Source organism: Neofelis nebulosa, chromosome 3, assembly GCF_028018385.1.
Source record: "Neofelis nebulosa isolate mNeoNeb1 chromosome 3, mNeoNeb1.pri, whole genome shotgun sequence".
NCBI lineage: Eukaryota > Metazoa > Chordata > Mammalia > Carnivora > Felidae > Neofelis > Neofelis nebulosa.
In genome coordinates, this window is record NC_080784.1 from 185,973,648 (window position 1) to 186,000,888 (window position 27,241).

The 27,241-nt window shown below is 36.8% G+C and overlaps 1 protein-coding gene and 2 long non-coding RNA genes across 13 annotated transcripts in view; 1 reads left to right on the plus strand and 2 right to left on the minus strand.

Moving 5' to 3' along the window:
- Positions 1–27,241, minus strand: part of RBPJ (recombination signal binding protein for immunoglobulin kappa J region) — a 221,373-nt gene that overhangs the window by 11,986 nt on the left and 182,146 nt on the right. For 8 of the 11 annotated variants that reach the window (XM_058722911.1, XM_058722914.1, XM_058722921.1 and 5 more), the window contains 3 exons: positions 15,882–15,977; positions 8,656–8,821; positions 2,731–2,905 (listed from right to left, as the gene is read on the minus strand). In XM_058722911.1, the coding sequence (XP_058578894.1) occupies positions 2,731–2,905; positions 8,656–8,821; positions 15,882–15,977 (437 nt within the window). Of the gene's footprint in view, positions 1–2,730; positions 2,906–8,655; positions 8,822–15,881; positions 15,978–25,316; positions 25,375–27,241 lie in introns of all 11 variants that reach the window. The other 3 variants (XM_058722915.1, XM_058722918.1, XM_058722919.1) reach the window with 1 other exon arrangement.
- Positions 1–27,241, plus strand: part of LOC131507733 (uncharacterized) — a 41,853-nt gene that overhangs the window by 7,776 nt on the left and 6,836 nt on the right. The gene's annotated exons all lie outside the window — the stretch shown is intronic.
- On the minus strand, positions 5,530–7,412 carry LOC131507732 (uncharacterized). The gene is made up of 2 exons (XR_009259663.1): positions 7,134–7,412; positions 5,530–7,025 (listed from the first exon to the last, which is right to left on the minus strand). It is a non-coding gene; the product is annotated as an uncharacterized LOC131507732 (long non-coding RNA).

The window sequence follows — 27,241 nt, forward strand, 5'->3', positions numbered from 1 at the left end:
ATGACCTGAGCTGAAGTTGGACCCCCAACCGACTGAGCCACCCAGGCGCCCCTCTCCTTGCCCATACTTTAAAGACAGGCTCCTCTTCCCTCTTGGCCTTCCCAGCCCAGTTCCTGCAAGATTCCCTAAGTCTTTCTCCCACCCCTGACATCTGATTAAGTTCCTCATGCGCCACCCTGAGTATCTGATCACCAGAGAGAGGCCAGCCTTTAGCAAAAATCCTGTTAAGCTGGCTCCTCTAGAGCCCCTGTACCCTTAATGTTTCCTCTTGGTAATGTTCTATCCACTGCCCCCTCCCCTCACTCTGTTCCTGGACTAACAATCCACTGAGCTCAGCTCCACACTGAAGTCTCTTCTCCCTTCTGTGACAGTACTGAATACAATCTGTCTTTACCACCTTTAACTAGTGTCTGGCTCTACTGTGTTCTCTTTGACACTACCAGTTTATAAGATACATTAAACTACACCAAGGAAATGAAATTAGCAAAATCCAGTATGTGGTAATCTCTCAGGGCCAAATGACTCAGTCTCTTCAATAAATACATTGCAAGGAGAGAGAGCCATGAAGAGGGAATCCAAAGACAAAGAGTACTCAAGGTGGGGTGCCTGGGTGGCTCAGTTGGCTGAGCATCTCTTGATTTCAGCTCAGGTCAGGATCCCAGGGTCAAGGGACAGAGCCCTGCAGGCATCAGGCTCCCTGCTGAGCAAGGAGCCAGCCTATTTTCTGTCTCCCCTACTCCCTCCCTCTGCTCCACTCACTCTCTCTCTCATTCTCTAAAAACTAAATAAAATACAAAAGAAAATAAGTAAGTAGACATGTTTACTTTAAAAAATACTCAAGGACATGTCAATATAATATATAGTGTAAATATCTGATGGGGATTCAAAATTTGAATTCTGATTCAACCAAAGTACTAACAAAATGGCATTTTAGATAATTTTAAACTTGTTTAATTAGACATTTGATAATATGAAGAAATTATTTCTTTTTATACTTGTTTAAGACTGGCCTGCAGTTAAGATCAGTCTTGAAATTAGAGGCTGGACACAGAGCTTTCGTATAATTATGCAACTCTGTCTACTTTACTATGTTTGAAAATTTCCATAATATAAATGGTTATAATAATAACGACTGAGGGAACTAAAACCAACCAATATATAAAAACCGAGTAAGTTCATAATAAAACAAAATAAAAACAAGCAAACCAAACAAAACTCCTAAAACCTTGAGCACTTTCAAAAAATACTACTGCTGTTCTGCAAATTAGTAAGCAAGTGTCTATCCTGCCTTTTCTCTGCAGACTATTATTTGAAACAAAACGCTAACAAGTTCTAAGTAAAAGAATATGAAAAAGCCCTTCATAAAACACTAGATTTAAGCAGCCATCGTCAGTGGCTAATGGTTGCTGAGGAACTCTGTACCGATGGATTAGGCTAGCAACAGCTCAACTTACTATAAACAATCTTAACAGGACAAGACGTGGGTATCATCTCAGGTATCATCTCTGACTTCTGATTAGAAGGAAACAAACATATAGAGGACCAGCTAATTCTAAAATACGTCTTTAGGTCTAACCACCAGTTTATGGAAAATATGAGAGACAGAGGCACAAGTAATCAGCCAGATCCGGAATATGGAAATTCCAAAGGAAAAATTACCCAGTTTCTTCAGCAAATGACATGGAAAGATTGGAGGGGGAGAGAACACACTATTATAGGTTAAAATGTATGGGCCTTATTTGGATCCAAGTTTGAACAGGCCAACTGCTAAGAAAAGAAACACACGCACACACACACACACACACACACACACACACACACAACTGTAAAATAACACTTCAGAGACCATGTAATAAGTCTGCACACGGATTGGTTTTTAGATGGCATTAAAGCACTACTGTCAATACTTTTAGGCACCACTACTGCAGAAATGATGGTTGAAAGAACAGGTCATCTGAGATTTCCATTAAAATATTCCAGAAGTCAGAGGAGGAAGGACCATGGAAAAAATGAAACAGAACTGGCAAAACCTGTTGAGGCCAGGGGGCCGGTCACCTTACACAAGTCTCTCCCTTTTAGGTAAGTTTGAAAATTTTCATAATAAAGAGTTAAAAAAAAAAGAAAAAGAAAATTGGGTGCAGGGGTTGCAATGTGTAACTCAGTCAGACAGCGTTTATCTTTGGTATTTGGTAGGTCTAAAAATCTGCTCATGAGGCAGCAGTCTTTGCCAGAGCAACTGTGTTAAACATTTTGTTTAGGTTCTCAGGAAGGACTTCCGCAGCCCATTTGATAACAGTGTTTCTCAAAGAGGAGCTTTTGATGTTCTTGGGGGATCAATTCTCTGGAATGAGAACGAGGACTTTTAGCGTCACTGGTCTGATGCATCCAATGCCATCAGCACTCCCTGTGGTCACTGACAGCACAAGGAATAAATTCCCACTTCCCATATGCCTCTGGGGAACAGTGCAGAAGCAACTCTGGTTGGGAACCATCTCCGTAGACCGGGCATTGTCCATTTCAATTAAGAAAAAAAAAAAAAAAAAAAAAAAGATGACCATAAAATGGCAATAATACATGTGACGGTTTCAGATTAAGTGGAGGGCCACAAAACCATTACTAACAAATGAATTTGCTATCAAAAAGCAATTTTCAGTTAAAAAAATAGTTGAATTTGTCTTATTAATCCATCAGAGGAATTGGTGACAAAAAAGAAAACTCAAGGATACGTACAGTCAGCATTCTTCAATGACTGCTTCTTTTTGGAAGGTTTGGAGATGACTTTTATCCGCTTGCTGAGGAACACACCAATATCATCGCTGTTGCCATAGAACATCTTTACAGACAACATGAAGTGCTTTCTCTTGTCTGAATCAGATATGTACAAAGTTTTGGCTGTGCAATAGTTCTGTGAAAAAAAGGGAAGTTTCAATAGCACCAAAAGTTTGCTGGTTATGTACTTACAACTCAGTACAGCCATGGCTAGGTTTTCGATGAATGAATTAGATGAATAGCTGAAAAAACCAACTGTAACAATTACTGACATTGATCCTGGAAGACAAAGGACAGTCTTATCAAGTCTATGAAATACTACATTACGATCCATTTTATCCATTTTAAAACACAGTTTTTTCTTGTTTTATATAGCTCTATACCAACATAAAAGAATTATAAATGCTGTAACAGTAATTTTTTAAAAATAGAACTTAACAGGGCACCTGGTAGCTCAGTTAGTTAAATGTGTGACCCTTGATCCTGACTCAGGTCCTGATCTCAAGGTTAATGAGTTCGAGCCCTGCGTCAGGCTCTGTGCTGACAGAATCCTGCTTGGGGTTCTCTCTCTCCCTCTCTCTCCCTCTCTGCCCCTCCCCCAGTTCTGCTCTCTCTTTCTTTCCTTCTCAGAAATAAACAAATAAACATTAAAAAAAAAAACCCACAGAATTTTACAGTTCAAAAAAAGCCCATGACTGTATTTCTGCAATGAAACAAAATAAATAAAGCTATCAGAATTCAACTGAATCTGTGTAAGATTTTTAGCAGTGATCCTTTTCAAAATAGTGCACAGTTTTTCTTTACATGGATGAACACTACAGAACCACCTATAAGTCTGATAAAAACAAAGTTAGAGTAACTGGAGAATTATAAAATATTTTATGCCAGAAAAGGTTAGGAGCATACTTTAAAGAACTCTTTATAAAAAATGGTAAACTTTGCCAAATGGGATAATTCATATTATATCATCAAAAGAACTGATTGAGGGGCCCCGTTTGGCTTAACCAATGGAGCATATGATTCTTGATCTCAGGGTTGTGAGTTCAAGTCCTACATTGGGGGTTGTGCTTACTTAAAAATAAAAAAAAAATATGCAACTGGATTGAAAGGTAATAGAGAAGATAAACATAGCAAGGTATAATGCCAGTCTACCAGAAAATAAATTCTGGTACCTGAAAAGATAGCATCCAAGAGTTACAGCACTCACAAAGTAGCAGCAACTATCTCAAATATATATGACAATTCTATTATCATTCCTATTCCCCTGATCCCTATGAATTAGGGAAGGAACTATATTATTTTTTTTAAATGTTCATTTATTTTTGAGAGAGAAAAAGACAGAGTGTGAGCAGGGGAGGGGCAGAAAGAGAGGGAGACACAAAATCCAAAGCAGGCTTCAGGCTCTGAGCTGTCAGCACAGAGCCCGACACAGGGCTCGAACCCACAGACCGCAAGATCATGACCCGAGCCGAAGTCGGACACTTAACCGACGGAGCCACCCAGGTGCCCCTAAATTATTGATCTCCTTTTCCAGATTGGGTAAATAATGCTCAAACACAGCTTAAGTATTTAAAATATCTAAATTATATTTTTTAGAAGATCAATTCTCTACCTTGTAATTAGGCTACACAAGTTTCCTTGACTACCTCTGTTGTGTGTTTCTTTTAAAAATCAGGAAAAATGCCACTCGTTTAGGAAACAGCTAATGTACTCTAAGTTTTCAACTTTTTAAATTTTAATCACGTGTAATTTTAGCACAACAAAAATAACGCCAGGGTTTATTTCATTTCTCATAGCAAAGTTATGTAAGACGACGTAGGTGCCACTGTGAGTATTTTACACTTCATTAGGTCTTCACAAATTCAAAAATGTGGTAAAAGCTTTGAGAAGCTTTGTTTGACAGAAGATAAAATTAAAATAAAGCTAATAACAGTAATAAGAAAAATAAAAACAACCGTTCTTCGTACTCACACAACTCCTTCTACCCAAGGATCTCCAAGCTCAGAGATGCTATGGCGGGAGTGACAGGTCTTCCATACATCAAAAAGCACTGAAGGTCAAATTAAGCCTACACTGATGGAACTGTTCTGCACCATAAAGTCTAGGAAAATGGGTATCGATATACTAACACAGACGGTTACAAGGAACAAAACGAAATGTGTATCTAAAAGACAAATTCTCATAGGCAAAAGCCTTTCACACAAAGTTTTTGTCTGGAAAAAGCAAACACACATATCTCTGGAAAAAAAAGGAAAATGTCTCCCTATTTTTATAAAAGTGAGTAGTCTGAATCCACAAGAAAATAATCATGGCTAGGACAACTTTTTTTTTTTTTTTTTTTTTAAAGTAGTCTTCACGCCCAGCACGGAGCCCAACATGGGTCTTGAACTCACGACCCTGAGATCAAGCTGAGCTGAGGTGGAGTCAGACGTTTAAGCAACTGAGCCACCCAGATGCCCCTGGGATAACTTTATTAGAATTATTATTTTTTAAAAAACTAAGACTGGGGCGCCTGGGTGGCGCAGTCGGTTGGGCGTCCGACTTCAGCCAGGTCACGATCTCGCGGTCCGTGAGTTCGAGCCCCGCGTCAGGCTCTGGGCCGATGGCTCAGAGCCTGGAGCCTGTTTCCGATTCTGTGTCTCCCTCTCTCTCTGCCCCTCCCCCATTCATGCTATGTCTCTCTCTGTCCCAAAAATAAATAAAAAACGTTGAAAAAAAAAAAATTAAAAAAAAAAAATAATAAAAAAAAAAAAAAAAAAAAAAAAACTAAGACCACTGACTACAAACTCAAATTCCATTTGAAAAAAAAGGGGGAGGGGCACCTAGGTGGCTCAGTCGGTTGAGCATCCAACTTCATACTCGGGTCATGATCTTGATCTTGCCATTCATGGGTTCAAGCCCCATATCGGGTTCTATGCTGACAGCTCAGAGCCTGGAGCCTGTTTCAGATTCTGTGTCTCCCTCTCTCTCTCTGTTCCTTCCCCACTCGTGTTCTGTCTCTGTCTCTTAAAAATGAATAAATGTAAAAAAAAAAAAAAAAAAAAAAAAAAGGAAAAAGTCACCACTCAGAAAAAGTACTATTGCTTTAAGAAAATAGAAAATAAATAAAATTTAAAGTTACATTCGTCATACCAAAACGCTAGATTAGCTAACAGAATTCTAGAATAGAAAATGGCATATAATAAACCTTTCTATCAATAATGAACAATTTAACTTAAGAACTTGAAGATCTTCAGGCCATAGTAAAAAATGTGCCCCCAAATGAGAAAGCAATACCAAATACAACACTGCAAAAATACTGTAGAAATGTCCGCATCATAGAATCTGAATTATAGAAATGAAAAAGTGCTAGCAAGTGAGGTGTAGGGGATGTAACTTTTAAGTGTAAGAAAAACACAAGTGGGCTAAGTAGGGAATCAATTCATGTTGTATAGCTTACCTAGTTCCAACTATGTTAAGATGTAAAATTGAGGAAAAATGAGTATTTAACAAATAAAAACATCATTAAGTGAAATCTCAGGTCCAAAATATTATCAACATAGAGTCAAATGTCATGACCATATGAAGTGCCACATAAATTAGAACTTTATTGTAATGAATATTAAGTATAAGTACCCAATAGTGCAAAATAAATAGCCTTTCTTTTCCGATAATGACTAAATTGTACCATTCAATGAGGAGGCTACTAAAAGAAAACAGTGTTACCTTAAGTGAATGGAGGTTAAGAGAGACAGGTGGGAGCAAAGGGTCCCTTTTCTGAGGCTCAGCATGTCACTACTCAGGACATCTTTGCCTTCCTAGGCTCAAATATATTATGCACGCCTTTAGGCTCCAAGCACATATGATGTTCCTGTTCCACCTGGAATGCCTTCTGCTGACTCCCGACAAGTCTTCCTTTATATAAAGTAAGACTTCTCTGATAGCATCTTTCATGAAAACTAATATTAATAGCTTTGGCTTACAGACATTATATGTTTTAAATATAACCCATTAAATGTTTTAAATACTAGTTAATGCTCAAGCTTTCAGGTATTCTTTTCTTCTTCTGTGAATCTTTAGGGCTTAGGGAAAGAATATAATGGTGTAAGTTGAAGAAAGGTATACTAAGTCACGATGCTGATACAGGCAAGTGAGGATGCTGTTTGTTTGGTATTACTTCCCTTAAAATGCTGGAAGCTGGAATTGGTTAAAGTAGGCAAAGAAATTCAGTTAACAATTATATACCCTGGTAGCTACAATCCCTGGTTTCTCACTACCTATTTTTTTTTTTATAGTTAAAGAGTTTATTATAGAAATCTATTAATAGTCTAAAATTAGGAAATCTATTAATATATAACATTAATAGATTTAAATTCTCTCACTACCTATTTAAGTACTCATTTCATAGTACCAAGTATCTAAATGTACACCTTGGAGACCTATAACTCCGAGACTTTCTACGTAACAGGAAAATAGAGGAGACACAGCTAAGGCCCATCAGATCACCCTATCACTTAAATACATCCTTTACTCCAGTTGTAGGGTCATAATTTAGAAATATTTCTTGCTGCTGTATTTTCTTTTAAGATGAAACCACTTTTATTATAATAAGTTTTATTGCAAACTTAATTAAAAATACATAGTTGATAAGTCTTACCAATAAACATTTTTTTTTTTTTTTATTTTTTTTAATTTTTTTTTTTTTTAACGTTTATTTATTTTTGAGACAGAGACAGAGCATGAATGGGGGAGGGTCAGAGAGAGGGAGACACAGAATCTGAAACAGGCTCCAGGCTCTGAGCTGTCAGCACAGAGCCCGACGCGGGGCTCAAACCCACGGACCGCGAGATCATGACCTGAGCCGAAGTCGGCCGCTTAACCGACTGAGCCACCCAGGCGCCCCCACCAATAAACATTTTAAGGATACAAATGTCATTCATAAAAATACTGAAGAAGGTTGATATTAAGGCTTCTTAGTGCTCATGCTCCGTATTAGCTATAAAATGGCTAAAACTGAATCGAAATGTACAAATCTCCTAGCTCATCACCTTCAATGTCACTCTGCAGCCCCCATCTGTACTGCCAGCTACAACACAGCAAACACAAAGATATTCAGTGAAGATTTACTGAATGAGGAAACAGCTTTTCATACGCTATTTTAAAGGATATTCACGTGGTTGTTGAGAACTAACCATTTTCCAGATTTTAATATCAAGGGAAAATAAAATGATAGTTAAATGCTAAGTCATTAAGAACTATTTTTGAGTACTAAAGGTATAAAGTGAAATGATTGCTTCATAATTTCATAAAACACAATTAGCAAAACTAATACTTAAATTTCATTCCCTAGCAAATTAATCACAGAAAATCCCTAAAAGTTTGAGTGAAGCTAATTGTGGCTATTTTTGTCTATAGCATAGTTTTGCTTCACAGAGAAGCTATGCAAAACATTTAAGATCTTTATAACCCAGGTAAATCCTTCTAAGAATTTATCTGTGTCACTTTGTTTCTAGTGTAAGACTAAGATTAAGATTAAGACTAAGATTAAGAGACAGTGTAAAACATTACTGAGCTATACGCGTTCACTGTTACTTGAGTATCATGCCCCCCTGTCAGACACATGAGGGATTAGCCTCTTAAATTTATTACTGGCTTCCAATGGCAATCTGATTCAGACTGTTAAAACTGCTAACAAGCCACCTTTAGATGTCAACAGCTTGTGACTAGACGGCAACTATTTAAGAAGGTTCTCTCTGAGGGATGGACCGGGGAGGGTGTGTTCAGAAAAGTGGTACCAAAAGCCATAAAAGAAAAAAAAAAATCATCACCACAAAAATAAATAAGGAAACTGCATGCTAATAGGGTACGAGGGTGCCCTTTTAGGAGAACCAACAGAGTTTAATTTACCTTTCCTTCCAAGTTCAGCTGCTGCATTTCTTGGTCACTATTTCCTATTCCAATAAATGCACATGGTTGAGACTCTTGTTCAGAACAACCATCACGTTCCATTTGTTCTTTTTTTTTCTTCCATCCACTGCCCATAAGATACACACAAGGAGGAGGGCAAAAAAACCTAAACAATGGTAGAAACACACACACACACATACAAATACAAAACCAAACAATGCAATTAGATTCAAGAAAGCATTACCTTTCTTTGAACATATGAATATAAAATTATACTGAACTATACTAAGTCATCTCCTAATGAACTATTTTGGTGAAGCCTTTTGTCATGCCAATTAATCATGTCCATAGCACAGAAATCAAGGCTTCCACAAAGACATTTGTTTGGGGAAGATCCATCTATACTGGAATTATGCATTCAATAAGATTAGATACTTTTTATTTTTATTAGTTTTTTAATGTTCATTTATTTTTGAGAGAGAGAGAGAGAGAGAGAGAGAGAGAGAGAGAGAGAGAGAAAGAGTGTGAGTGGGGGAGGGGCAGAGACAGAGAGAGGGAGACACAGAATCCGAAGCAGGCTGCAGGCTCTGAGCTGTCAGCACCGAGCCCGACATAGGGCTCGAACTCATGAACCGTGAGATCATGACCTGAGCCAAAGTTGGACGTTCAACCAACTGAGCCATCCAGGCACTCCAAGATTAGATAGATACTTTTTAGAGGATGGAGTCTCCCTTTAAATTTTCACACAGCTCAGAGTTCTGAACTATTGGAGTTCAGTAATCCAATGATGTCTAACAGGTTACAAAAAATAATATGCCATCGCAGAATCTGCAGTTCTTAAGATCTACTCAAAATGATATATTAATTAATGACATTATTGCTATGGCTATTACATTGAATTTATTTGGTAATTAACCTGGAAAATAGAATTAGAGCAATATCCAAAGGAGAAACTTTCAAAATATTAACAAAAGTAGAAGAATTAAAAGCAAATGGGTAAGCGGATTTCTGTGTTTTATGTATATGACACCCCGGACAAGTGGATGTCTGAAAGAACAATCCACTGCACCCTTTCAACTCACAGATCACCAACAGATTTGTCTTGCTAGTTGCCAAAAACCTGCCCTCAAAAATTCTTCCCACCTAGAATAACTTCCTTATACAGTTGACCCTTGAACAATGTGGGGGTGAAGGGTGCCAAATCCCTGTGCAGTCAAAAATCCATGTCTAAATTTGACTCTCCCAAACTTAACTAATAGCTTATTGTTGACCAGGAAGCCTTATCATTAACATAAACAGTCAACACATATTTTGTATGTTATATGTATTACATACTATATTCTTACAAGAAAGTAAGCTAAAGAAAATATTACTAAGAAAATCATAAGGAAGAAAAAATACATTTATACTATACTGTATTAACTGAAAAAAAATATGAACATAAGTAGACTCATGCAGATCAAACCCGTGTACTGCAAGAGTCAACTATCTTCTCCTTGACAATTAAAAAATATCAGTTTCAAAGCCTAGTTCAAGCCCCACATTTTATAATTCAGACCATCAATCCAGTCCTTATATACAGGGTAATTTGCTTTTGCTCAATAGTGACACCATGTCTCATCAAGGGGCCTGAAAACTCAAATATCTACCACAAATAGTAGCTAAGTAAACTCCAAGAGTCACCAGGTAAGTAATTTAGTGGGTGAACCAGGTGCACAATAAATAAGGAAGAATATCCTTTAATTATTCAAAGAAGTAGGTTCCCTCTTCTTTCTTGAAACACACAGCCCTCATGGTAACTCTTGCTTTTTATACAGTTATGTGTACAGGAACATTCTTCTTAACTCTTGTAAGCCCACTGTAAGAAGAAGGGCTTAAATGCAATGACAATCAGCCACTGGTTTGTGACTCCGATGATATGGCACAACAGAGAATAGCGAGTCTGTGGCTACACACCCACTCCATCACTTTGCTGAACTACGACCATGTGGGCCTAGTGTTGGCTACATCCTCCAATTGTTCCACAAACGTTTGAAGCCAAACTTTATATGGGATTTCTAACTTTCAAAGTTAGCAAATATTTATGCTTTTAACACCTTGGAGGCCAACAATGAGCAGACTTAAAAAAAAAAATGTGCCCCCATACCTATTTGTGCATATGTATGTGACACAGTGACACCACCAGGCTGGATTTGGCCTCAGCTCTTCCAAAAGGTAGTTAGTATCTACTTCTTGTTTGCTCGCCCCCAGCCCCCAGCATCCAACTACAATATTTACTGAATTGAATCAAACTTGTTATAACACCTATTTTTTGCTCAATTCTAACTAAAAACTACTTTAATTAATTTATAAGAAGTGAGCTAGGTGTATTTAATATTCATCAATTCATTAAATTATTATACCCCTAGTCTGAACCCCTAGTGTAGTGTCGCAGGCATTAGGAATATAGTAGTTAAAAAAAAAAAAAAGGCAAATATTCCTGTCCTGATGGAATTCACGAACTCTAATAGGAGAGACAGCTAATTTAAAAAAAAAGAAACAAAACAAAGAAACAAAAAAACACTTTACTCATAAAGTTTAGAAAACATTTTACTCATAAATGAGTAAAATGGCTTATATAAGACCAGGGTGGCCAGAGAAAGCTTCCTTTAAAAGGTGATGTTGAGTCACAACCTAAAGCCATGGGTGGATGAGGGAAAAGCAAGTAGGAAGGACCAAAATGGTCTGTGTCAAAACAAACACAGACAACTCCAGTGTGGCTGGAGTTGAGAACAGATGAAGCCTAGATAATAGGGAAGTGGACCAAGCAGGACCTAGGGGTCAAGCTGAGTAAGGAGGGAAGCCCTGGAGGCTTTTCAGATTTATTTAAACCAGTAAAAAGGAAGCAAAGCAGCTTTCATGCCTGCATACTCTCACTGTGACCATGGACACAGAGGTCACAGCCGAGGTAGTGGGCTCAGCTCCAGGTCACTCCAAGTTTGGAGGGATGCCTGGATTAGCCGGGCTAGTTCTGGAGGTGGCTCAATTCAAGTCTACCCCCAGGATCTTTCTGGCCTCTAATGCTGGGAGCCACCCAATGCTTACCGTGGCACAGACTCAAATACCTAGCTGGCATACTACTGGGAGGTTGAGAAGGCATCAAATTTGGACACTTGTCTCCCATGAGTGTTTTTTATTGAACACTGGTATTAAGATTCCTTAATAAGCTGGTATACTAGCTATAAAATTCAAAGAGCCATGCTTTAGTGGAGTACACCAGATGCGGGAGTCAAATTTCAACAAGTTTTCATAAAAGACACTTTTATTTCACATCTGAAAAACTATAAAGAAGACTAAAACTGTACAAGATTGGGTAGTGCTCGTTTTCTCAAGAGTACTGGGATAAAATGGCATGAAACAAGGTATAAAATTAGGTTGGCAAGCAATTCTTTATCACTTAAAACACAGACCAAGACTCTATACTGAAAGTGCTTTCCAAATCATGTAATAAGAAAAATGAAGACGAATCTTCACAAATGCCTCAGAACTAGCCTTGTTTTTTAGTCAACTCTACAACACTTCAAAGAAGTTGTGATGCAAGAAAACAGCAAATCCCATACAATCTAACCATTGAGACTATTTCTATACAATGTGCTGATTAAATCGTATCTTAAATATCCCAATACTGGCCCTCCCTAAGAGATAGTTAATGAATCAGGTTTGCATTTCCACAGACTTCAGTAGCAGCATAATCAAATAGAAGATAAGCATACATACAAAAAAGAGCAGATTAAAAAAAAGGAAATTAAAGGGAGTGAGGATTTAAAAAAGGCTACCTAATTAGCAGAAGAAAAATTAAAATACACCTTATAATGCCATGTGCAATCAGTGATTTTTAAATTTGGACAGTTGGTCAATATGTACCAAATACTCAGTGAAAAGTCTGACCAACAAGTGGCCAGCTCACAGTTTAACAGCTGCCGTAAAAGAATATGCAATGAAACAATGTGCCTTTATTTTCAATATTTCCCATGGCTATATCTAGCAACTATGACAAACAATGCTTTTTTTCTGCCACTTGGTGGCAATATACACACATTTACAATTTTACTCATTTCCTATTTCAAACAATTAGTCTTTATTTTCAGAGGATGATTCAACAACTTTTTCCTCAAACCCTGAGATGAGGTCTGGAAAATACCTTACAGATTCAAAGAAGACTTTTTATTCAGCCCAATATATAAAATAGGTTAGGTTAGACCAAATCCAAACGCGCCATTTACATTATCTGACTACCTTTGCAGAATCATGATCCTTTGAGGATTATCCAATCCAAAAGCACCAAATAGAAACTTTTTGCACACCTCAGTTACCTCTACTAACACACATTCTCAGTATGACTTCAGAAGCATCATCTAATTGTCTAAATGGCTTTACTGTTGTTGTCTCAACAACATCATTATCACCTGTAGTACTGTTTAATGACTTCCCTTGACACGAAATTGAAGGAATACTAACACGTCAGAAGTAATTTCCCTATCTTTAACGAAAATTTTCCTCTAAACAAAACAATCCTTTTAAAAGCTTATTTTTCAACCTGGAATAATCTTCTTTAATGAAAAAGTAAAACTAATCATTAACATCAGTGGGATACCAGATGTCCAAAAAAAAAAAAAAAAAAAAAAAAAAAAGTTATTAGGTACAAAGTTTTAATACCAAGAACAACTCAAAATTTCAGGATAAATTTTCCTGACCAAATATTTCTAGCATCATTTGCTATAGTTAAGTGCCAAGAAGACTGTGGTCATGTCCCCAGGTGACCTCACGCCTTAGGCCTTGGCAGCTTCTCAGAAAGGCCTGAATCTGTATCAACAAGAAAGAAGACAGATCTTTTACTCTTTCCACTCTACTTTCCACCAATGCATAAGGGGCCAGACTGGCTTGCCAGTCGTCCAGGAGGCTGCACTACACGAGCAGTCCCTTACTACTAATAATCCTTTTTAAAAATCAAGTAATTTTAATAGGTTTCCACCTTTATTGCAAAGCTAGTACTAATACATGTCTACTCTGAAAATGTAATAATACAAATATGTAAAAAATACAGGAAAGAAAAATACAGGACTCAGGCTTTTTCGTCATTTTTTCTTCTTCATTCTTTGGAGGCTAGAAGCTTAGATTCTTGAGGCTTTCCTTTACCTGGTGTTTTAGCCTGGCCAGGCCATAGCCAAACAGAGAAGAGCTGAAGATGAAGGCAACCACACACAGGGTAACCTTTAAATCACCAACCTGAGAAGCCACTATAATTTTGTATTCACTTATTTTTGATAGTGACTAACAAACAGGAACCTTATTTGGATTACTTTCTGCTTTCCCCTCATGGCCTCAGTTATCTGGTCTTAAAAGACACAGTGACTTTAAAGATCCTTTTGCAAAGTACATGGCACCTAATTTCCTAACCAAAATAAAGAATAAATGAATTAACGAATGAATCCAGTTGTACCAAAACGCACCTTCAAAAATCCAGAGAGAGAACAGCATCGCTGCAATAAACACATCTATTCCTACTTCCATCAGATCCAGCCCAGCTTCGCTAATGGTGAAGGGACAATCCTAGGCAAAGTTCACAGTTGACGTTCTATAGGCATCTTTACCTCCTCCATCTATCTTTAAGCCCTACTGTGCGCATGAGCAACACTCAAACACAAAATGGAAAGCTATGAACATTAGGGCGATGGAGAGGATACGAAATTTGGGAGTTATAGTTCCAGGGTTCCAATCCTGGCTCCATCAATTCCTAAACTAAGATGAACCTGGGCATATCTAAAGTCTCTGATCTTTAGTTTTCTCACTCATAGAATGGGGAGTATAGCGTACTGATTAACAAGATTATTCTGAGGATTAAAATTTTAAAATATCTGTAAGGCAGTTATACTCTTGTTCATAATTGGAGCTGAATAAAGGGAAAGTGTTTCCTCTTCAGATTCACGATGAGGTGCAAGCCTGGCCTTCTTTCGACTTACAAGCATGGAGGGTGTTAACTTGCTCTGTTTTGCTTAGGAAAACAAAAACAAAAACAAAAAAACAGACGATGCTCTGCACATACACTCAATTTCACTTGTATAAAGAATATCCAGTATCAACTTCATTAAAAAAAGAGGGTTCCACTATACTGACTTGGTTTCTATGTCCCAAACTGAAGATACCAACTTCTTCCCATATTTAATTCTAAATCAGATGATTACATTTTATTAGTCAATTAAGATAAAATAATCGGAAATGTAGTAAATCTGAATAACGATAAAAAAAGAACACTTTGGCAGTATGAGTCCCAAATATTACTTGCATTTGTTCATCCTATTTGAGGATAAAGTTATCAGTTAAATAGCTTCACCTTCGTCTTGGCTCAGATTTAGAGGACTTTAATAATTCCCTTCTCTGACGCATATGCTAAGGTTTCCTTTACCTCACACACTCTAAAATATCAGTCACCCCCTTCAACTTAATGTCCAAACCTAAGTTTTCATTCCTTCTCTCACACCAATTTGGTGCCTTTCTTGCCAATCAAAAAAATCCCGAAGACAAGAAAACTCCAGCAACCAGATGAAAAGCAACAAAAGTCCATAATTATACACCCAAGATGCCGAAATTCATACGATACTGCAACAGATGCTAAATATGAAGATCGTTTTTGTTATAATTTAATTCCGCTAACCTGATCACTAGGTTATTTCTGTAGTGCCCACATGCTGAGTACAAACTTGCCAACTCAATTTTACTATTTTTTCTTAATCTAAATAGACACAGGGTCAAGGTGGAGAGCATTGGGAGCTCTTTTCCTTATAATCACTCCATGGTTCAATTCAGGGTTTGGTTAGCCTTCCTCTTTTCAAAATAGTTCTCTGGGGGTCACCTGTTTATAAAACTGCATTTTCCAACAAAAGGAAAGCTATTTTTTGAACAAGCTAATGCACCACAGAAATACTTAGGGAACATCATGTAGCCCCCCGCCTGAAATTATGGATTCTTTTATTTTATGACATCAGGGATTTAGCCAGATGATCTTTATTAAATATGCCACAGTTCACTTTGTTTCTCCCCTTCAGTCAGGGCAAATCCCCTATTTTTTATTTTGTACTTACAAATTAACCCAATAAAAGAAACCACCTCTAACCTGTATACTAACACATCATTTGCAAATCCATGTAATAGCTACAATTAACCACCCGCCAGAAAAACAATAACCTTACCTTTTTTCATTTCCGTATGACTTCTGTGCAACTTTTGCATGAAGAATAAGTACTGTTTGATCCCCTCGCTCCTTTAAGTAATTTCGCATAGCTTCCCTAAAATAAAATATAAATATTACTATTACGGGGGTGAGATTTAGAATATTACTATGCTGTATGATAAAAAGAATAATTAAAAGTATTTTTATTTTCTAAAAATGAAAACAAAAAAGCAAAACCAACCCAAGAATTAAATTTAAATATTATATAAATACTGTTCATCTTCAACTCTGTATTTTATTCTTTAAAAGAAGAAACTGTTGCCTTGGAATTTATGCTGTAACTCAAATCACAATTACAACTTCTATACGATGATTCTAGTTAGAATCATTATACACACTCCTGATTTACCTTTTAATTGTTTGTAAAATTAATGGTATGCAACACTTTTCTACTTAACAATCTAATTACCCACCACCACCAGCGCCACTCCCCCAGCTATTAGAATCAGTATGTTCCAATGAATACAAAGCCATAACTTTTTCACATTAGGTCATTATTACATGTTCTTAAACAAACAGCCTTACATAAAGACTACGCAAACTGTGAGCTCATGACCTGAGCCCAAGTCGGATGCTTGACTGAGCCACCCAGGCACCCCTAGAACTTGCGGCACTTAGAAAGTAAGTGGCTTGGGGCAAACATTTAACCTCACCGAGTCAGATAATAATGCAGACCTAACACAGAGCAGTTGTGGGTATTAAATGAGATAATCCAGATGGCAGCATTTGTGGTTACTGACTGAAAACCTGTTGGATGCAAGGCAGGGCAGCTAACACTGGGATCCAATAGCTTGAGAATTAATCCCTATCACTGAAGGGACTTCACCAGGGACTTCACTGAAGTCAAGTGAAGACAAGACTTTGGAAAACAAATTGTAATAAAATACACGACTCAGAGGTATGAACAAAAGTACCACTAAAGGAATGTTTATGTAAAGTTAGGGGTGATAAAGAACTATAAACTCTTGAACAACGTGGGGGTTGGGTGCCAGCACCCTGCACAGTCACAAATCTGCATATAATTTTTGGCTCCCCCCCCCCCCCACCAATAGCCGACTGTTGACCAGAAGCCTGGTAACCATAATTGATTAACATATATTCTGTATGTCATATGTATTATACACTGTATTCTTCTAATACAGTAAGTTAAAGGAAATGTTAAGAAAAATCATATAAGGAAAATCCATTTACAGTACTATACTGCATTTATCAAAAAAATCTGCATATAAGTGGATCCATGCAGTTCAAATCCATGTTGTTGTTCAAGGGTTAACTGTACATGCTAGGAAAAATTTCTTAGAAGAGTTAAATTCCAAAGGAAGAGGGGTAGACACAGGAAGTGGAAGGAGGAAAGAACAGGGCATTCCAGAGTCTGGAGAAGTATGCACAAAGACAAAAAAGATCCGGCACATCTGGGTACACTGAGATTCAGGCTGAGGAATCAGGCAGACACAATAACAAAACAGCAGCTAATATTTCTTGATTACTACGTGCCAGGCCCTGAACCAACCTCTTTATACGCACTGTTTCATTTAATCCTCACAATTCAAAAAGGTAAAAGTATTGTTAATACCACTTTGAATGTCTTGCCCAATGTGTTGCAGTTAATGGCAGCCAGGAACTGAAACAATTCTTTGAGTCTGAAGTGAGCCACTGAAGGGAATAAAGCTGATAAACTGGGTAGAGTAAAACTGTGAGAGGCTTGTCAAACGCCTTGAAAATCTGACATTTGTAAATGTATATACAACGTATGAAAGCTTAAGTTAATTCAAATAGTATTCTATGCTAGATGATAATAAAAGTGGTAGCAAGTATTACAAAGTTTTTAAGACCTGGATAAAAAATTTAAATGTAACAAAATAAAAAAATAAAATCCATCTCCTAAAACACTGTGCTATAGAATCTGGATTTTCAATCTAGACAAAAGGCAATGGGAGATCTTAAGGGTTTTTTTAAAAGTACAATTATTTTTCCGTTTCAGTTAATTTTTTGTGGTGGAATAGGGAAAAGATTAGAAAGTATTGAGACAAAACTTGAAAAAAGGTTGACATATTAAAAAAGAAGTAACAAGATAGTAGGGGGGAGGTGGAAAAGACTTGATAATTTTTTAGATCTTTTGTTTTGGGAGAAGTAAGTGTATATTAATAGACTCTGTTTGACAAATGTGAATTCTGAAGTATCCCGGACCTCCAAGCTCTAAGTATTCAAAAGGCTGTTGGAAATACTCATCTGTAGTTCCGGAAAGGGGTCAGGGGTGCAAAAATAGGGTTTGCTGGTGTGTAGTTCACACACAAAACCACAGTAGTGAATGCAATCTCGGAAAGAAAGCATAGTGACAGGAGAGTCAAGAAGAAAATGTATAAAAGGAAATGGAGAAGAACCAGTAAGAGAGAGAACTAAGGCTGTTCATTAGATGCTATTGAAGGAGACAACCTTGAAGAGGTAACTATCAAAGGGTGAGATGCTGCAGAGGTCATTTTAATTTTAGCAAGAAGTCTAACAAATGCCAGGTAACAGAAAGGCTTATAAATTATTTGTAAAATGAGAAGCCACTGTAATGTCTAATGGGTAAGAAAGGAGCCATAAATATTGGCAACACCTTCAAAGGAATGGACAATGACCAAAGATCAGTATCAAAGGAATAGCTAATTGTGGAATCCATAAGTGATCGTGCCAAATCCTACTAGCATTTCAAGGGTGGGAATACAGAAAGCATAATCTCAAAACTGCTGGGTAATGGATAAGGGGTACAGTCTGGAAAGGATAACAATAAGGTTTCTGAGTGGTTGCTAAGTCAGATGTCTGATCATAGAGTTCAGGGTACGTGAGACACCAAGAACAAAGTCAGAAGGCCAGTCAGTATCTTGAGAAAGCTAGCGGAGAAGTCCAGTTCTTAGCATTGAACTTGAAAAAGTGATCTATACTTGAAAAGAAAAATTTTAAGTAGCAATTTTAAGTATACTTACTCCTAATACATTATATTTGCATTTATAGTGACAAGCAATACAATGACAAGCATTATATCATTAACCATTATATCATTATAATATCTCTATTGTATCAGTCAGCAGTTACTTCATATGTTTGTCAGATTCCACGTCTTTTTTTTTTTGTCTTCCCAGACTACAAAGTCTCTGAGACATTCTAGTAGGCATATTTTAGAAATGGGGGAGAGGTTAAATAACTTTCGCAAGATGATAAATACCCAGGATTCAAACTTAGGTAGCGCAAGTCTCAAGGACAAAATTATACTATCAGATACTTTGCAATCTCTTTGTTGTGACACACACACACACACACACACACACACACACACACAGAGGTCTGAATGTTAACTCTTGTCACCAAGCCTGAGTTTTCTCACCCATAAAACATATGTGTAGATACACGTTTAAAGTTAGCTCCACAAAAGGACATCTACGAAATGTCCGTAAACTCTTCCCATTATTATTGTTGTTGCTATTATTATTATTATTATTATTATTATTATTTTCTTAGAAAGGAGAGGGGCAGGAGGGCAAGGCGTGGCACCACTTCCACTGGAGCTATAGAGCAAACCTGAAAAGGGCCTAGAGGTAAATGTTCAGGCGTATCACCTGACTTGGCACAACAGGTAAGCTGCACATTTACCCATCTTCCCATTCAGGATTTATTGAGAGCCTATTATACCCTGGGCACTGGTCATCATGCTAGTTGCCTATGTTGGAAGTAGCTGTGTACAATTATGATTATAACAAAAGATTTCAGATCTCAAGCTGTTTATGGTGACTGCAGATGACAGCTCCAGTTTTCATCCTTTCCCTTTCTTAAAACAGCAACTAGAACCTTAAGATAATCATTAATAATAGTTGCCTTATAACTAATTCACCATATAGCTTCTTTCAAAAAGGAAAAAAAAACCTGTTTTCTTTTTTTAATTTTTTTTTTTTAACGTTTTATTTATTTTTGAGACAGAGAGAGACAGAGCATGAACAGGGGAGGGGCAGAGAGAGAGGGAGACACAGAATCTGACACAGGCTCCAGGCTCTGAGCTGTCAGCACAGAGCCCGACGCGGGGCTCGAACTCACGGACTGCGAGATCGTGACCTGAGCCGAAGTCGGCCGCTTAACTGACTGAGCCACCCAGGCGCCCCAAAAAACCTGTTTTCTTAACAGAACATTGAACACATTAAAAATTATGTTCTCTGGTAATTACAGCTTGATCATTTCCTCCAGCATCTTAAGTAGCCATAACCAACAACCAAAGATATATTCTGAAGAAACACAATTAAATAATAAAGCCCACAGAATGCAGCCCATGTGCCTTTCATCCAGACAGAGTAGGGTTTCACCAACAGAATGGGGTTTCAATTTCAGTACTATTGACATCCTGGGCAAAATAATCCTTTGCTGTGAGGGACTATCCTGTGCACTGTAGGGTGTTCAGCAACATTTCTATCGACGTATTTGAAGCCCGTAGCACCCTTCCTCAGACTATGACAACCAACACCGTCTCTAGATAATGGTAAATGTGAAGGGAGTTGAAGGACAAAGTCACCTGGGTTGAAAACCACTGGGTTAGAGAAAAGCCAAAAGTAGTCCAACAAGATGGCAAAATCATCCATTGTCTTTTTAAAAAGAATAAGGGAAATTTTAGCATTGGAAAGCATAATGTAGGTATCGTTAAGAATCTTACTAGAATTACTACTTTGTATTAGTGAATTCTGAAAAAGAATGACAAAGTTAAATCCCAGTTTCTTGGAATAGTTACTATTCTAACAAGTCTGAAGTATATTTTTTGTTAATTTCATTTAACGATTCCTTAGAACGTAAAAATTATTTGATGGGGCATCTAGGTGGCTCAGTTGGTTAAGCGTCAGACTCAGGATTTCCGCTCAGGTCATGATCTCATGGTTCCCCCTCCCAAATAGACAAAGGCCACCATATTGTAAGGATTGGGTCATCATCACTTCTGTATTCTATGAAGTTTATTTTGGAAATAAACCATTTCACTACTTCTTTAAGGCTTTACCCGTGTAGAGAAAAATCGGAGACTTGAGGATTTTGAGAACATGTAACAGTAGGGAGTGCTGACACTCAAAGGTTAAGTCATCACCTTGGTTCTTACATATCTAGGCCTGGTTGATCCAAACTTGGCTCCTCGAATCCCAAGGACCACGCAGACCCTTCCTATTCCAGCTCATTTTCTTCTTCCCCCAAAATGTCCTATAAACATATGACTGGCCTAAGGTGAATATTAGTTGCAACCATTTTTATATGAATTATTTACCACTTATAATAACCATACAGAGCAAAGATCACACGTTACTATCAATGTATATTCAACTTTATAGTTTTATTTTTATTTTTTTAATTTTTTTTTTTTTAACGTTTATTTATTTTTGAGAGAGAGAGAGACAGAGCATGAACGGGGGAGGGTCAGAGACAGGGAGACACAGAATCCGAAACAGGTTCCAGGCTCCGAGCTGTCAGCACAGAGCCCGACGCGGGGCTCGAACTCACGGACTGCGAGATCATGACCTGAGACGAAGTAGGCCGCTCAACCGACTGAGCCACCCAGGCGCCCCTAGTTTTATTTTACTATAAATCTAAATTCATCTCATTTCTACTTACTTTATATGGTGTTTGCTACCCATGGTTCTTATGATAAAGTAAAATCCATAATTAGGTTAAAACATGAATAATGTACTCTGTAATATAAAACACTTAGTAACATCTGAATACGAATAAAGAACCAAAAGAGACATTAATCTGACTTAAGTTAATAAAGAATGGAGGATTCTCTTGTCACAAATCGAAGAGGGTGGATCATAAATAGACATAGCAAACAGTAACTTTAGCTATAATCCAGGGTAGGTGAGAATACATTGCTATAAGAGTTTCTCAGCAGGCACTAGTAAAATGCTTCTCAAAACTGCATGCTATGGACAAGAAAGAAAAGAGATCCAAAAAGAAAAAATAGGGGCTCACTGAAAGGCAATGGAATCCCAAAATTAATACACAGATATTGACAAAATATATATAACCTGTGAAGTAGAAAACAGATACAGAGGTTAAATCTTAACTATCATCTTAGAATGTTATTACTTACTCTGGAGCAACCTCGAAAACAAACCAAGAAATAGCTTCAGATACTGAGTTTTTCTATAGGGTGACCAGGAGAGTAATGGAGGTTTGTACATGTACAATGAGAAAGAGGGGTGGCAGTGAGACCAACAGAGAATGGGGCTTCAGAAAAAATCCAAAACAAAACAAAACAACAGTGTTAGTCCAAGTGATAGAAAACAGGTTTTCAGAGTAAATAACATAAAATAGTGCCAACAATTACAATTACAGCAAACCCAAAGCGGGGGCGGGGAAGAACCTTACAAAAGAAGTCCTGGTACTAAATTATTTCAAGCAAATGCATGAATTAGTGGGTACCAGTCCACAGTGTCACAAAGGGGAAGAAAGTTAAGAGTACATGCCTTTGAAGGTTACCCAGAACACAAGTATATTCAAAATTCCAGTTCTAACCTGATTGTTGACAATAGGGCAAAGTCTCTTAGTACAAGGGGGTATTAGGTTGAGTAATATCTATGTTTTCTAAAAATATGTGTTACAGTGCTGTTGCCGGTCATAACTCCAGAGTTCAGACATACTCTCACATAAGGGATAGGCACACATTCCTGGAGATTGATGCCTAACTGCATTGCAACTAATATTTTTAATGATGGCCCCAGGCTCTAAATGACAAAATGAGAAGCCTCCACAATAAAAGAACAACTGTTTCTATATATTAATATAAGGTCTGGGCATTCGGTTTTATTTTTGAATCCACACTCTGCTGTACCCATAAGCCACATTACAGGGACTATTTCAGGAGAGTAGGATGCCCTTGTAAGTTAGTACTCAATTGATTCTATTTGTATTTCTGAAAGAATGCAATTATTTAAAAGGAAAAAAAAGTGAATCTATAATAACACTGAATAGTAAGTACATAGTGTTAACTATCCTTAATCAAAAATTTAAATTTTGAGGAGGTAGAATTGTGTTTTGAACACTACCCAAAATATCATCCTCTAAATAAAAAGGCTTTTTTTCCCCCCCAATATTTCTTAATTTGGAAGATGAGGGTACAGACAGAGTAGGGTAGGTTTAGAAGATTTATTTCTTAAGGGACCTTCTCTGAATTAAACTCCCTATTTCCCCATACCCCAATAAAAGAGATATAAAATTCCTTTAAAAAATATTTTTGATAGAATAAAAGACACTAAAGTTTTCCTAACAGAAAACTCTTTAAAGGAAAAATGGGAAAATATGATTAAAAGGAACCAGAGGAAACCTAAATTTGCTATACTATCAAAAGGGAAAACTTCCTAATTTTTAATTTTGGGTTTAAAATTAAATTTTTATCATAGAATCGGTCACTGATTTTTACATTCCAATTTTCTGTTTTGTACAAACCATTTTGCTAAATTTGCTTTATATTAGCTTTGATAATAAAGAATAAAAATCTGTAAGCTTGCCATCTTTAAAAAAGATTTAAAAAGAAATAAAACTTAACTGAATTCTCCCCTTGAAGATATATTAATTCCTTTTAGGGTATTTTTAAAGGATAAAAGCAAATAAAATCTTTTACAACTTTATTTAGATTTTTTTTAAATGTTTATTTACTTTTGAGAGAGAGACAGAGTGCGAGTGGGGGAGGGGCAGCGAGCGAGAGAGACACAGAATGTCAAGCAGGCTCCAGGCTCCTAGCTGTCAGCACAGAGTCTGACTCGGGGCTTGAACTCACAGACCGTGAGATCGTGACCTGAGCCAAAGTCGGATGCTCGGATGCTTAACCGACTGAGCCACATATATGCCCCTAGATTTAACTGAAACATAGTAAAATGTAAGTGTACAGTGGGTTGTTTTGGTATATGTATACACCATCACCACATTACAAAGACAGTCCTCATTCCCAAGTTTCTCTTCTGCCTCTAATCCCTCCTCCTGTCTCTCCCTGTCCCCGGGAAACCCACTGATCTGCTTTGCCATTATAGATTCGTTTCCATTTTCTAGAATTTTGTGTAAATGAAATCATGCAGTATGTATCCATTTTTTTCTGACTTCTTTTGAAAACAGAGCATAATTATCATAGGATTTTATCTATGTTGTTGCATGTATCAACAGTTTATTCCTTTTATTGCTGAATAGAAATCCTCTGTAGAATATATCACAATTTGTTGATTCACTCACCTGTTGGTAGATGTTTGGGTTATGCCTGTTTGGCTATTATAACTGACACTACCACAAACACCTGTGATCAAGCCTTTGTATTCACATTATGTTTTAATTTCTCTTGACTAAATCTGTAAAAATGGAATGGCTGCACCATATGGTAGGAGTGTACTTAACTTTTTCAGAAAGTGCCAGATTATTTTCCTAAATTGTTGTGGTACTTTACATACCACCAGAGTATAAGAGTATCAGTTCTTCCTACTAGATATCTCATTGTGGTCTTAATTTGCATTTCTTTAGAGGTTATTTGCCACAGTGTCTGGAGAAGTACCTGTCTCAATCATTTTCCTATTTAAAAAATGGGTTATTTCCTTGTTATTGACTTTTTATTATTTTCATAATCTGGATACAAATGTTTTACTCATAATTTTGAAGAAGTAAAATTTATTCATTTCTTTCTTCCAGAGTTAGTGCTTTCGTGTTATATCTAGGAAATATGTGCTTAATCCAAGGTCACAAAGATATTCTCCTGTATTTTCTTCTAAAATATATATAATTTGAGGTTTTACATTTAGGTATATTTTAAGCTAATCTTTGCATATGGTTCTAGCCACGGATCATAGTTATTTTGTGTCTATGTATATAAATGACAGGGGCATATGGACATACAAATGTTCCAGAATCTTTAAAGACCCTTTAACTAAATTGCCTTTGCACCTTGAATGAAGAACATATACCTCAAAAACTTCCTCTGGCCACTCTTCTGGTAGGGTGATTTACCTGGTTGTCTTTACACCAATACCATCCATGATTACTGAATGTAGCTTAAGGTTGTTTGCATTTCCATATAAATTTCACAGTTTGTCAACTGTTACAAAAAGTCCACTGGGATTTTGACAAGTATTAAGTTGAATCCATAGATCAATTTGGCAAGAAGTGACATCTTAACAATATTGAGTCTTCTGTCCCAAGAATATTTACTCAGGACTTCAAGCTCTCTCAACAATGTTTTAAAGATTCAAGTGCACAGTGCTTTTACATCTCGGGTCAGATTTTCCCCTAAGAATTACATACTTTTGATGTGATTATATATAGTATTGTTTATTAAATTTCAATTTCCCACCGTTCACATAAAAAAACAATTCATTTTTAGGTTGATCATGTATCCTACTATCTTGACAAAACTCACCTATTAGTTTTAGCAGCTTTTTAAGATTCCATAGGATTTTCCATATAGATGATCATGTCTGCAAATAAAGACAGTTTTACTTCTTTCTTTCCAATCTGGATGGCGTCCTTTTCCTTCCTGAACTGACTGTACTAACTAGAACTTCAAGTACAATGTTAAATGGAAGCGGTGAAAGCAGACAATCTTGCATTGTTCCTGATCTTGAGGGAAAACATTCAGTCTTTTCACAGTTAAGTATTGTGTTAAACATAGTTTTTTTGTAGGTACACTTTTTTTAGGAGGAAATACCCTTCTGTTCCTAGTTTGATGAAAATTATGATCAAGGATGAATGTCAAAAGCTTTTCTAAATCTCTTGAGGTGACCACATGATTTCCCTTTTTGTTCTGTTAATATAATGAATTACATTGATTTCCATTTGTGAGATAAAGCCACATTGTTGTTTTCATTTTGAAAATTTAAGACTTTTTGCATCTGTGTTTGTAAGGGATACTGGTCTATTGTTTTATTTTCTTGAAATGTCTTTGCCCTGCTTTTAAAACAGGGCAATGCTGTCCTCACAGAATGCACTGTGAAGTACATCCTACTCTCCAATTTTCTGGAAGAGTGTATATAGAACTGGTATGATTTACTTCTCAAACGTCTGGAAGACCTCAAGAGTGAAATCATCTGAGCCCGTAGTTTTCTTTGTGGGAAGGTTTATAATTACAAATTCGATTTCTTTAGACATTAGGGCTATTCAGGTTATGTTTCTTCTTGAGTAAGCTTTGGTAGTTTGCTAATTTCAAGAAATGTGTGCATTTCTTCAAAAGTTCTTGAATTATTAACAGAAACTTATTTATAATATTTGCTTGTTATCCTTTATATATCAGTAGAATCTGTAGTGATGTCACCTTTCTTTCTTCATAGTAATTTGTACAGAATCTGATTTCTATCTGCTATGACTGTCCTGCTTGCAAGATTTCTTTAACATTTCTAGTAGTTCAGGCCTGAATATGATAAATTCTTTTCCATTTTTTTTGTGTCTAGAAAGGTCTTTATTTTGTCTTGCCCAGGGACAGAATCCCAGGTTGCTGCCTTTTTTCCCCCTTTGAGTACTTTAAAGCTCTTGTCTCATTGTCTTCTCCTTAGGAAGATTTCAGATGAAAAGTCTCTCATCATCCTCATCTGTCTTCATTCCTTTGTACACATCTTTTTTCTCTGTTGCTTTTAACATTTTCTCTTTATCACCAACTTTAAGCAACTTGATTATAATACGCTCCAGTGTAGTTTTTGCGCTTGGGTTCACTGAGTTCTCAGAACTATGGTTTTACAATTTTCACCAAGTTAAGGAAAATTTCAGCCATTATTTCTTCATCTATTCTTTTAACCGTATCTCCCCCTTGGCTGACTCCAATTACTTGGATATTAGCACAGCTCCCTCACAGATTGAGTTATTTTACCCCGAGAACTTTTTCTGTGTTCTTCATTTTGGATACTTTCTATTGTTATGTCTTCAAGTTCATTAGTCTCTTCTTCAGCAGTATGTACCTATAATTAATCCCATCAACTGTATTTCTTCATCTTAAATATTGTAATTTTCCTCTCTATGAAATCTGATTTAGATACCTTTTAAAATCTTCCATGTCCTCTATTTAACTTGTTTAATCTCTTCTCTAGCTCAGGGATCTGCAATTACAATCATAAACCAAATCTGATGCACCCCCTCTTTGCGACAGAAAATTGTACTCCAGCATACAGACATGCCCATTTGTTTACACATCGTCTGTGGCTATTTTTTTACAAAAGAGCTGAGTAGTTGTAACAGAGGATACATGGGCCACAAAAACTAAAATGTTTACCACCTGATCCTTTAACAAAAAAAAAATCTCAAACTCCTGGTCTTAGCACACTGAACACATAGAAGACAAATACAATAACTGCTTTA